Genomic DNA, 13,661 nt, shown 5'->3' with positions numbered 1-13,661 from the left:
ATCACAAATAGAAGTCGAAGCTTTAAAAGCTTAAAATTGTGCATGTTTTAATTGCCACGGTTCAAAAGCTCTGCTAAGCAACTGCTTGTGGCCTGGAAAAATGCCATGGTCAGATTTAACTGCAGTTGGTACAGTTCTCCCTCCTGCAATGCAGAGCTCAGGTCTCAAGGTGGCTAGCAAGATATTACAATGAGCTGAATCAGCTGCTCTTCAAAACAACTGCTATAATTAAGAACATACATATATATAACTATTTCCCAGTAACTTAGCATACACCCCAGGACCTTAACAAACCAAATTTGCATTTCATCTTTTAAGAAATGCTCACCAAAAGGCTGCTCTGTGTGACCCCCATGGACTCTACATCTCCATGAGGAGAAATAAAAAATAATAATTAAAAAGAGAAAAAAAGAAGAGTTTTCTTATGAATTTGAAATATGTAAAAGACATTTAATATGTATGGCAGCCAAGGACTAACCTCCATGCTCTCCTCCCTGAAAAGCCAGCCATACAGAAAACAAGGGTGTTATTAGGCAGAATTAGCATAATGCAGGTTCAAGGGAGCTTGAGAAAGTGAACTCAGAAAGCATTTCCCTGTGGGACAGGGGATGAACTAAGACACGACTGCTGACACCAGCAGGGGACACTGCTACACTAAGCAATAATTCAAATGTCAGACACGAGGGAGGATACTGAAGAAAAAAATGGTTTTACAGTAGGGCAGGAGGAGACATGTTTTGCAACAAGGGAAAAAAAAACCAACAAAAAAACCCCACAAAATCCGAAAAACCCCCGCTACAACAACAAGAATAACAACAAAAGCCCTACAAATTCCAGTATAACTGGAACAGCCTTTTTTTTTTTGATAATTTTAATTTGCCATTTACCCCAATAAATTTTCAAACAGAAAAGTTTGTTAGTAAGAAAAGTTCCCACTTCATTTTTTACCATTCTTCTTACTCCTAATGAAAAGCATTGAGCACCAGAAATTAAAAAAAAAGGAAAATAAAAGAAGGCAGCAGAATCATCAGAACTGAATACTATGAGCTATGAAACCTCATGTTTCCACAAAAAAAGCCCTAATCACAACATCTAATGATGGAAAATTAATGCTAACTTTTTCTCTGTTGTGGTAGCCTCCATCCAAAAAAACCCCACTGTTGTTTCTACCCTTGGTCTGATTCATACAGGATTCAGGCCCAGGATTGGAGCCACCTGGGGACATGACAGCTGCCATCACAGTGACCACACTGGGGACCTCTGGAGAGAACAGCCTCCACCTTGACAGCTCCAGCACAACAGGACAGTGACACACTTCTCCCTGTGGCTGAGGCTCAGGAGAGGACCTGTCTCACACATGCTCCCTTCCCCATCTCTTACAGAGGCACAGGGACTAGTGGTAAACTGCCATTAATCACACACAAGAGCAAACTAAGCCCAACCATATGAAGGTCAGCATTTCTGTAAATTTTTAACATCCAGCAATTTCAGGCTCATGACACAGCGTGTGTCTTGAGCCTCTAATGCAGAACAGACACACAGTGTACTCATCCTTATTCTCCCCCTTGGGCATGTTGGGAAAGAGAAAGCAATTGTTGCTCCCAGCCAGACAAACCATGTCAAACCACAGGCACCAGCATCTTCTGTGACTATTCCTAAAACTCCACTCCAGGTGCACTTTTCTTTTTTCCTGCAACACTGTTTCTGGCTTCAGTTACTTCCTGAAATCCTGAAGGACAGTGCTAAGCTCAGGCCAATATTCTGGACCATCCAAGTACTCTTCATTGATGCTAGAGTAGAACGATGCTGTGTGTCCTCTTGTTTATTTTCACTCTACCTTCAGCCCACAGATGACACCCCAGAAGACCCATCCCCAAAGCTGACATGTTAAAAAACTCCCAGCTGGAGCACCCAGTGCCACCCATAAGCCAGCAGGTCCACTGAACAATGAGGCAACATTGGAACTCCTCTGTGTAAAAACAGCCTGTTTTCTCTAAGCCCCTCTGCCCTGTTTCAAAATGCGATGGACAAGGTGCACCCTCTCTCCTCTCACACTTACCTCTCCTGTAACCAAGTATTTTCCATCTGGAGAGAAAGCAAGTGCTGTAATTGTTTTCCTAAAACAGAGAAAATAACACTGAGAAACATTTCCAACATGTGATTTCATTTCAATACATCATGACTGGGGAGTAGGTTGAGACGAACTGAAAAAATACTGAAGTCACCCATAATAGCCTGACATAATGGTTTTGCTTTGCCATGGGGATTCCCTGTTGCCCAAGTCTCAAACAGCAGCTGACAGCAGCAGAAAAGCTCCAAAAGTTGAGGTTCATTGCTGCACCTTTATTCCAGGTGCAGGACCATGTCGCACTGCTGGCTTCAATAATGAGGTCATCATTTTAGGTGGAGAAAAAAAAAGTCAGATACTATGGAACTGTAGTAAGATCCCCTCTATGTCATGACCATTACCAGTTCCTCTTGGGATCCAATGTTTATGAGGTGGTACTTTGTCAGCAATTGCACCTAATGTGAGAAGGAGCTGGAGTCAAAGCTGCAGGCAACCTGTCCCCAAGGCAACTCTAACCAAGGAGATTTAGCCTGGAGCAACAGCAGCTCCTGCACTTCAGTCAAGCCATAAAAGTCTTGAATTCACCTCACAGAAAGCAAGTCCAGCTTAAAGCTTTACTCACCTGGAGCTGTTTAGAATATGGTGTTGCTTATTTTTTCTAGGGTTGAACAGCACAACAACACACCTAGACAAAGGAAACACAAAAACAAAGAGAGATTACATCACCATACGCATAACGATAACCAAAGAGCTATCCTTGCTGGAAAACTTAAAAAAAAAATTAAAAAGAGCAGCCAAAGTAGTCCCAAAAAGCTGTTTTATCCCCTAATCTCAGACTGAACTGAGGTTAACTAAAAAACGGAAAGCAAAAGAACAAATCCAGAGGGAAATCACATCTCTCTCATGTTGAGGAATACCATTTGCTAGTACCATAAATAATTACCTTTCCACCTTTCAGGAGCCCTGAGATTGATTGTTCAAGCTGAACAGAAAGGTTGACCATGAAAACTTGTGCAAAGCCCTAATGGATTATATCTACTGCCATAAAAGTGACCCTGTGTGCTGGGCACCGAAGCAGTGTGTCTGGTGTAAGAGTAAGACAATAGGGAAGAAGGAAAGAGGGGATCTTTTGGAAAAGATTTGGGGAGTTAAAGGCACTAAATTTCTGTGCCTGACCTTAATAATAGACAGGACACAAACCACTGAGTATAGCACAAGAAGGGACTGGCTGGTTGAGAAGTGAAACGTATGATGCCAAAAAAACTATTGACCTAAGAAGTCTATCTGCATAAAGAGCTTGCTCAGGGGCCTTGCAGATATCCCTCAGTAAGATGAACTGCTAAAGCAAGCAATACTAAGCTCCTGGTAAGCAATATAATCACCTCCACTGTGAGCAAAACACCTCTATTGCTGACATGGGGGGGAAGGAAGGAAAAGAGACCCCATCTCCCACTGTTCTTGCCCATAGCACATTGCCTCCATGCCTCAGCCCACCACAACTAAACCTACAGCTGTCACAGATACTGCAGCCTTCCCCATTCTCTACAAACATCCTATACACCATTTTTAAATCTTCATGTAACAGCATTTGTCTTGCAGCAGAGCATAGTAACAACTAGTAACATAAAATGCTGTTATGGGAATAAAAAGATAGAGGAACAATTGCTCTGATGACCTTGTGTTGTATTTTTCACTTCACATCTAAAATAGAAACTGTGGAGTTTGTCTGTCCCTCTACAAGAACACTGCTGGAGTTTGGAGAGTGCCAGCTCCTCCTTCACTGCAGTGTTGGGGGAGCACTGCAGGACGTCCCTGCTCCACTGCCAGCAGACTTTGCTGCACTGAGGATTTCACTCACATCACCATCATGCTGGGGCTTGCTTGCAACACAAGCCAGGCTACAGACATCAATCGCTGGGAGAAACATGTGGGACACACAGGAGAAGTAGAGGAGTTGGCCTGGACTAAGGGAGTAGAGGATTTGGCCTGAAACAGCCAATCAGAAGGGCAAAAAGCTGAGGCACTCCAGAAATCCACTGCAGAACCTCACCTACAGAGCTCACCAACATTTCAATTCAGGTGGCACACACTCATGCCCAGGACAAAGCACACCCTGGCACCACACTGCCTGGAACGAGAGCCGCATCCTTCCAGGCCCCGCTGCACATCCCCAGCAGCAGGCAGGGCCAGGAGTGCTACAGGCATAGCTCAGGGAGACAGGGCCCTGCAATGCCTCTGGCATCCCCTCACCTAGTCCTGGCAGCTTTGGTCTTTGGTCTGACCAGGCTACACTGCCAAAAGGAGTGTCAGCTTTGAAAAGGGCAGAAAAGAGAAGTGACACACCAATACTTTAAAGCTGAGAGTCCTTGGCTGGACCTTCCACACTCCATTAACATTGCTAGCTCAAAGCCAGCATCCAAAGCACCAAGGAAGCACAGGATATGCCCTCCCCTCCTTTAAACTACTCTACTCTCCAGCCATGCCATTTCACACACCCCTATCCACTCATACCTTACCCTGAAGGCCAAGGTAATAAAGGCATCAAACTTTCTTGACAATTAAAGGGCAGATAGCCATGGTTGGACATGTAGCCTTGTGGAAGAGCAGAGAAAGTGTAGATAAGCAGTTTGTTCAGACCAGAATTGATCCTTTTTACCCTGGGGAATCAAACTGGAGAGCTTCAAGTCAAAGCCATGCTACATATTTCTCAGGGATTAGTGCAAAGCAGGTGGTTTGTGTTCCATTAACAAGTCAGGGAAGGTTAAGCCTTGCAAATCAGAAGATATGAAATAGGAAGTTAGCAGATGTGAAATTCTATCTAATCCCAAGCTGCCAGCTAATCAGAAAAGCAAAGCAAAAACCCCATGATGGTTGGATGGGGTTAATGGACCAAAATCCTGTGGAGTTAAAATATGGATTAATTGTGCTTAAAATAAGCTTCAGAAAACCAGAAAGAATAAAAGGAAGACATGAAATCTTCACAAATACTTTCTTATGCAGCCCTTAAAGTCAAGTTTCTGTTTTATTGTGAGGAACTCAGCAGAGAAACAGGACTTCAGAGAAGGGAACACAGTTTAAAAAACAGAGGAAAGATACAAAATATAAACCATGGTCTTCAAACCAGGCAAGCAAACAAACCCCTTCCTAGAATAGTGTAGTGGGCCACAAAGGTCCAGGGTTTTGCCATTATTAACCTATAGGGCTGAACTTTTGGCCACTTATAATCATGAATTTTAGCATAGTGGCACCCCAGGACAGCCTGTGTGCCAGCAGGCTTCCCCCCCTCTCCAGACCCTGGCGAAATCCAGAGCCTACAGGGGAGGTAAGAGCACCACCCAGCTCACACAACAAGGCAAATCAACAGAACATTTCAAGAGCCACACAGCTCCTAATGCCAGAGCAGCTATCACAAATGTGGATATTTTAACTTTGTCTTATGACAATTCTATACTTGATTCACTGAGTTTGACCCATAATTAATAAACACTAACTGGAGGGGCAGGGGGATAAATCACAATATCTTCTTACAGGTGAGCAAGCATTAATTTATATCACAAAGTAGTAATTTTAACTCATAAGCTCAGCAAAAGAAGATATTTTGATTTGTCAGTTGATAATTAACATAACTTAGTAATTAGTTATGACTTTCTTGCCAACAAAACCATTTAGCCAGGACTAATTAGTCTTCTGAACTTGTTTTCTTAAATTAACTGCTACCCAACAAAAGCTATCCTACTGCAATGCTGTCCCATGCTGATTTTCCACCATTCCTCTCCTCTCTGCCACACACAAGGGCAATAAAGACTTCAGCCAACTCCAAGGACACCCTATTAAGCAAGATGGGAAACTTCAAACCATCAATCATACAGTGGGGTACAGATCCCGTTCTGAGAGTCAGCAGCATGCAAGTTTGTAAACTAGCTCCCTCTCAAAATGCTTGGGAAGGTTTCTAGTCTATTGCATCCTAAAGAACACATTTCCACAACAGGCAAAAACTATTTCTAGTTCTTTAATCTCCTCAGAGTGTTAGGAAACAGCCTCAAGTTGCATCAGAAATGTTTAGACTGGATATTAGAAATATTTTTTCACAGAAAAGCTTGTCAAGCACTGGAACAGGCTGCCCAAAGAAGTAAGAAGTAGTTGAGTTGCCATCCCCAGAGGTATTTAAAATATGTGAAGATGTGGCACACAGGGGCTTGGTTTAGTAGTGGTTTGGCAGTGTTAGGTTAATGGTCCATGGTCTGAGGTTCTTTTACAACCTAAGCTGCTCAGTGACACAGGGTGGCCTTCACTGCCTGCTCAGACACAGCTCAGCTCAGTCCAGCAGAACCTGCAGCAGCTTCCTAAATAAAGTATTTCAGAGCCCATTAATACTCTGGGCATGTGCCATTTTAGCAAAGGAAATCAGTCTAGCAAAATAAACTGAATGATCAGGTTGCTGACCCACCTACTCCACACTGCCTCCTATCCAGTAAGGCTATCAAGCCCTTGAGAGAGTCAAAATATCTAGTCCTTTCCATTTATGCTTGCTTTAATCTTACACTAGTTAAAATAATAAATATAACTACCATGGAAAATGAGTTGCATCAAAGAGCACACACCCATATAACCATCCTCCACCTTTGCTTCTTTATAAGGTTGCATTCAGTATTTTACAGCCAGAGGGATAGGAAAGGATGAATGGTAAGAGAGCACTGATCTTTTTATTCACAGCTTCCAACTGTGCATGTAGACAAAGCAAAGTACTTCAAACCCCAAGTTCCACAATGGTCACATCACCTGTTCCACACACTCCACCCCTTTCCCAAACTGAAGCTTTCAAAACAAATTCAAGTGCTCAAGACATCTTTGAAGAGATATTTTTGAATGCTAGTACCAACATGCAAACTAAGGCTAGCTCCAGAAACACCTCACAAGACCTACAGAGCCTGGCACACATCAGCTGTTGAGAACATCAACATTGTTAGCCCTCTTGCTTCAGCACAAACCCTATCTCCTCTGCAGCTGTGGACGAGGCTTGATGATCACAGCACCTTTTTAATCCACAAGTAGATTCTGACTTCCAAGACATTTATAGAAACTATTCACTGCTGTATGGATTACTGCTGTACAAATCATACATCAGCCAGCTACGATCAAGTGTCCTGTTAGTTTGCATGCCGGTTCCTGCAGAGGCTGTAGGCAACGGCACACATATTGAAAGGCATTATTTCTAGGGCTATGGTGCCACCTCACAAGCATTAAGCACACCTTCCTGATGCAAGCAGCTTTTATAAACAGCTCAGCTGGGCAATCCTTCCCAGTATGCCTCTTTCTTGTGGGACATCCAGGTAACACACAAGAAGGACAGAATTAGCTCTCACAGCAGTGTCAAAGGTTTTTACCAACAACATGAGCATTGTGCATCACGGAGCTCATTTGTATCAGCCAACGAGAAAGGTTCCTTACAGAGCTTTCCAAACCTCCATGGAGGTTTTATCTTCACAACTGTGCATCATATGCAGATGAAAAACAGGGAGGGAGGGGGGAGAGGGAGAGGAAAGGAGAGGAGAGGGTAGGCATGAAATACCACAGTAGTTACCACTGGCTCCAGCAAAAGCAAAAAGATCCACACACACAAAAAAAAAAAGGAGCAATTTTCCTACATATAAGGAGTGAAGAGGAATCAGATGTCAGTATCACATATACACAAAGTATCTGACTCACTAAGTCAGTGGCAGTGGGTCACTCCACCTTTACTTCTGACTTTTCTTCTACTGGCTTCACTTCTGCACTTACCAAATTATAGTTTCTGGGCATTTTACTCTTCTCATTGTCCTCCTGTTTCCCACAACATCCCTCTATTATCGCTGCCTTACCCCAGCCATCTCCTTCCTCAGCAAGCTGACAAAAATCAAATTTCTGAAGAAGTGTGTTTTCCCTTTTCCTTCCTCTACAGGTTCCCCTTACAAGGGGTTTGGGAAAATTAAAAGGCTGCAGTAGCATTCCTTTCCAAGCTACCAACCAACTCAGTGTTGCCCTATCTCATGGGACACATGACTGTAGGGAAAGCTCATGCATCAAGCCCTCCTCTCCCAAATGCATGGAGCCTATGCTATGAAGAGGATGCTGTAGAGAGGAAAGAAAACTCCATTAAGACACTAAAACAAACATTAGCTTTCTTTTTGTCTCCCCCACAATACACTCCTTTCATGCCACTGCAAGAATAAATGAAAAGAGCAAACAGTCCCATCCCTTCAAAATTGGTCCATTTCTCAATTTCTGGCTCATACCTTGCTCTCTTCCCCTCACCCAAAGCTATTCAAATGAGAGTGCAAAAGCTTCCTATGCACTAAATGCATGGGGAAAAAAAGACTTTGATAAGAACAAAATCTTTTTTACACTGCATTGGTTGCCATGGCAAGCTTGATCAGAGCAAAGAAGTGTCTACAGAGGCTGGTGTTATTTTTCTATGTGGCAATTCTTCCTGCCAAAAAGCTTCTTTAATTCATAGCCAATACTGGGAGTGAGTTAGCAGTGATGAGAGGATGTGCATGCTGACTATGTAACTGAATAGGTATTTTCAATTACACTGTACTAATTACATGCATGCTGAGAAAAAAGATCTATCTGTTGAGAGGTTAAGAGCTGGGTGTCACTGCCTGCGCAGAAAAGCCTCCAGAGCTCCCTGCACCAATCTGTGATAGAGAGAACTAAAAAGGTGGGAGCCTGAGAGGTGCAGCTAAATTCATGCTTCAGAAACCAACACAGGCTAATGAAAAGCCACGAATACTGAACAAGAAACCCACTGTGAAAAAGAAAGTCAGTGATATATTTAGTGTCACTAAACTAATAGGGTAGAAATTTCTGATTGCCAACCACACTTGCTCTATTTGAAAGGCTGCATGGCACCTCAAATCTGCAAGAGTGGGAGCTCAAACACATCACACAATAGGCTCTGCTCCAAAAAAAACACAGGAAGAGCTGTGACAAACTGAAGGCCAATGTCTTGCCTCCAATAGCCCAGTCCTAGGGAAGATGGGTCATATTTTAAGATACTCGCCCAGACTCTTTTCTCAGCCTCCAGAAATCTGACTTTCAGAGATATCTTAAAACAGTGTACACCCACACTGAGAGGAGAGAGAGCAGCAGAGGAAATTGCAGCAGACCTGAACTGACAAGGATTTTATAAGGATAATCCCCAAACAGACAAGGGCAGCCTCTGGTCTCAGCACCCTTTCAGCCTACTGAATTCACCTTTCTGTTACACTAACTGAGCCTCAAAGCTGAGAGCCCTGCAAAATCACCAATACTATATGATCTGGTGACATCCAGAAAAACAGGCAGCTTTCTCTCCCTGTCATCTGGCAGGGATGCTGCCATCCTCATGATCTTCTGCTGCCAATGTGGTTTGTGCCTGTCTACCTGAACAGGCCCTGCTGCAGATGAGGGGACAGGGCCGAGTGCCCAGAAATCTCCTCCTCAGCTCCTGGCCTGCATAGGGAGGGCCAACACAAACTCCTGCCATGCACAGCTGACAGCTTCCACTGGCTGCTCTCAGCAGCCCCTTTACACCTGCTACACTACATCTTTAAAACAACCAGCTGTGACTCTAACCTCAAGCTGCAGATGGCAGAGAACAGATGCACAGATCTGAAATGGCACCCAAAACACTTTAAAAATACTTTTAAAAAGCTCAACACATGAACAGTTAAAAAGATCCAATAACGGGCAGAGATTGTGACTGTAACATCAATTAGGGCCTCTCTTCTTGCCTACACAAGGCACAACTGAAGTTTCAGCTTTATCAGGACCACAGATGAGAAATTGCAGAAGTTTTCTTTCCTGCCTCCTCCTAGAGTGAAGGTGCTGCCCATCCTCGTAGGCTGGCTACAGTGACTTCTAGCAGGTCCAGCTGATCTCACTGTAACATATCCTCACCTCCCTGCAACTACTGCATGTGGAAAATCCTTAACCTACCATTGGAGGTGTTCATGCTGTTTCGAGGTCTATTTTTAAGGAGGCAGAGCAGAAGAAGAGGAGGAGGATTTTTAAAATTAGCAACCCTTCTGACACTGGGCAAATACAAGGCAGGGTGATGACTCCAGAAAACATTTCACACAAAATGGATGCAGAGAGGAAACACAGCCTGGGTCCCATCTCCCACTGGATAAGTTGTACACAACTCCAGAGGAGCCACACTGGAGCCAGAGACACGGCAGTAGTGCCCTCAGGAGAGTGATGGCTTTTTACAGAGCTGCACAATAAAGAGGCACCTTTCCTGGGAGGCAAAGAGCTAAGCCAGACATAAATTGTGAAAGACTTGGGCAAGAAGTGCATGTAGGGAAAGCAGAGGAGAAAAAAGGCCTCAGAGGAAAACCATGAAATTTAAACCAGCTTATTAACTGGGAATCATTACAGTTGCAAGGAGGATGAAAATGTTTCCAGTTAATTGTTATGGCTCACGGCTACCTAGTCACCAGTGATTCAGCAGGAACTTCTTCAAAACAACAGCATTCCCTTCAACAAGTCAAAGCCAGGAGAGGGAAAAAAATCCTCATGAATGAGAAACCAGGAACAAAACCCTGTCCTAGCAGAACCGGGGACAGACCATCTCTGCTGCATTGCAGAATATGCCACCTGTCCTCCAGCCTGCAGCAAAGGTAGGTAGAAAAAAGAAGCCATGCAAAGCAGCAGCTGTACTTACACAGACTGAAATGTCTGTCAGTCTGGACACCTGACAAGCTTCAAAAGAGACAGGGTACTGATGACAAATGCTTGTACAGACACATGCACATATTTGTAGGTATATACACAGACACATGCATTCATATGGCTCATGGCTGACTATAACATTTACACACACATAGAGAGTGCACATTTCTCTCTCCCTCTCTCCAAAACCACTCACTTGCCTAGGGGCAGGGAAGCAATGCCAGCAATACACCTACACGAAGTATCAAATCAACTGGGCTAGGAGTTGCAGAGCTGCATTTTATTTCAGCACTGGTGGCAAACACCCACGGAATACTGCAGAAGAGCAGCAGCCCCAGGGGTTAGAGCAATGGGCAACTGATGATAGGTAGACTGGAGGAACAAAAGGATCACTGAGATAGTTAATGACCAGAAAATGTGCTGAGCAGACAGACAAGAAAGACTGAGAAGCACTAGGAAATGGAGCCTTGAGCAGCACTTGGCTGGTTCCAGGTGTGACCAAGAGAGAGGAAACAAACAGCCAGGACACAGCTAAAAACCTGAAGAGCTTCACATGCAAGACAGAGAATGCAACTTTTTCCAGGATGAACACTACAGAATCACAGCATACTATGTTAGTTCTTGGGAAAAGACCTGTTTCCGTACACTGAGATCTCCCAAAGCTACAGCTGTCCCAGGAACATCAACAAGGAGAAAAGAACAACTAGCTGTCCTGACAGACCAGCCAAGACACCTGCTTTGGGGATCTCTAGCTCCCCAGTTGTGCTCCACCCCTCCACTTGCTCTCAAGATCCAGTCCCTCTTCAATCAGTATCTGGCTGACAGCCCCAGATTTGCCATTTTCATCAACAGGCCACAAACTTTTGCTGAGTCTCAAAGGCCTTGAGCTGCCTGGGTTTGCATGCTCTGAACTTATCTTGACCTGCTTGTAGCTCTGTTTTACTTGGTTGAGCTGCGACAGCAATTTCAGTAACTGACCAGGTGTTTATAGATGATTTGTTTTACTTTTGTTTATCTTTTGTGGAGTACAACCATAGTTTTACATAAACAACGTTGACCAACAGCTATTTTATGTAGCCTGAGATATTTACAACTAATGACTGCATAGTGGAGAAAAATGCAGGCACGGTATGAGAGCAGAGGCCTTGAGAAGTGGAGAAGCAGGACACAGTGCAGAGGAGTACAGGAATGGGATAAGAGAGGAGGCATGTGCTTGCCATTGGAGACCAAACTGCTGCAAACAATTCACACGCTGTCTGTTAAAAACCATACAGACCTGGAGCTGAAAAAAAACAGCTTTTAGGGGTAGCAAATAAATCAAAGAAAAATTATCCAACATGCATTAAAGACATCATATATAGTGAATTCTAGAAGCATTGTGGAGTTGTACAAGTGCAAGATTTGCAAGTGTATTAGCAAACATGATAAAAATTACCCAGATGAACCCTGGAGTAAGGAAGAATCCAGTAAAAGCCACATCATACTCTTCCCAGAGAAGGGCTACAAAGATTTACCCTCAACAACTGACTAAGATCTAGAAGAGCAGCATAAGGGTGAACATAACATCAGAAAAACCAAACAGAAACAAAGAAATGTATTACAGTTTTAATTGCACTATCTCAATTATTGAGATATTTTTATATAGAATTACCCTAATGCATTATTAGTCCTTCTTTTATCTGTCATAATTAGTGGTAAATTGATTAATGAATTAGAGTGTTATGTAGTTATACCAACAATAAATTCCTGCCTTTTTTTATTTATGCACATACACAGCCCATATATAAGGGGTGCTTCCTCTTTGCCCATGAACAACAAAGCCCAAGCAATTGCCTCAGAGAAAAGACACACCAGGGAAGAGAAAGCAATGAAAGACAAGTTCAAGAAAAAACAATCTAAAAAATTTAAAAAACAGACAAAGAGCAGTTTAGAGGGAAAGGCAAGAGAAAGATAAAGAGAAGCAAAGTTTACAATAAAATTACTGCAGAATAATCAAATCTGCCATCGCGTGCTGAGCAAATTCAGCTTTCAAGCCCAATGGTATAGCAAGAGAAGATGGGAGCTCTCTGAAGGTACCCTCCTGGGATCAAGCAGCTCCTTGCAGAGATTTGCAGACCCAGCTGGGATTACACAGAGAAATCTGGCTCTACACTTCAGGTTTGCACCAACTTCCCTGCAAGAGCTGTTGACACCATGCCATGAAGCCTCAAAAGCTGAATATGTGTCTTCCTTTAAAACCAAGTCCCAAAGGAAAAATATATCCTGCTTTCAAGCAATTGGCTAACACCTCTGTTTCCAGCAGCATGCACAGCCAGAGTATTCCCTCATTGTGCCTGAGCAACTCAAGAGCAGGGAGAAAGATCCATACAACAAACTAATCATCTGGGGCAGACCAACATGACAGCTCATGGCTGATGCCTCAGGCCTTTAACTGTTTTACCATGAGTACAAAGTGTATCAATATTAAAATGGCATCATTCAAAGGAACAAAACAAAAAAAGCAATGAAATTTAACCTTGTCTGCCAGCCCCCTCTCCTCCACCACCATCTCCCTAGATGGTCACACCTGGGGTAAGGTACTGGCAGACCCCTCCAGGGTCCATTGACCCATTATTGATCTCTCCTGCATTCCAGAGCAGGAAGCAAAAGCCCCCACTGCGGCAAAGAAACTGGAGCAGCTTTTCCCCTTGAATGCTTCAGTAAGCATAATCCAGGCCATATCTCTGCAAGAATGTCAAAAAAAAAAAAAAAACAAAAAACCAAAAAACCAACCAAACAAAAACCCACCACAACAAACAAAACAACACACCAAACACACACACAGAAAAAAAAATGCTTCTTGGAAAGCATGAAATTAAAGAATCACTTGCTCAAATAGCCAGTTGTTTTCCACTTCTCT

At 43.4% G+C, this 13,661-nt stretch overlaps 1 protein-coding gene across 5 annotated transcripts in view; it reads right to left on the bottom strand.

Moving 5' to 3' along the window:
• Positions 1 to 13,661, bottom strand: part of MAPKBP1 (mitogen-activated protein kinase binding protein 1) — a 101,171-nt gene that overhangs the window by 45,041 nt on the left and 42,469 nt on the right. For all 5 annotated transcript variants that reach the window (XM_030948691.1, XM_030948689.1, XM_030948688.1 and 2 more), the window contains exons 4-5: positions 2,691 to 2,753; positions 2,060 to 2,117 (exon numbers count right to left, since the gene is read on the bottom strand). In XM_030948691.1, the coding sequence (XP_030804551.1) occupies positions 2,060 to 2,117; positions 2,691 to 2,753 (121 nt within the window). The remainder of the gene's footprint in view (positions 1 to 2,059; positions 2,118 to 2,690; positions 2,754 to 13,661) is intronic.

The sequence above is a fragment of the Camarhynchus parvulus genome, chromosome 5 (assembly GCF_901933205.1).
Source record: "Camarhynchus parvulus chromosome 5, STF_HiC, whole genome shotgun sequence".
Taxonomy (NCBI): domain Eukaryota; kingdom Metazoa; phylum Chordata; class Aves; order Passeriformes; family Thraupidae; genus Camarhynchus; species Camarhynchus parvulus.
This window is presented reverse-complemented; position numbering and strand designations above follow the sequence as displayed.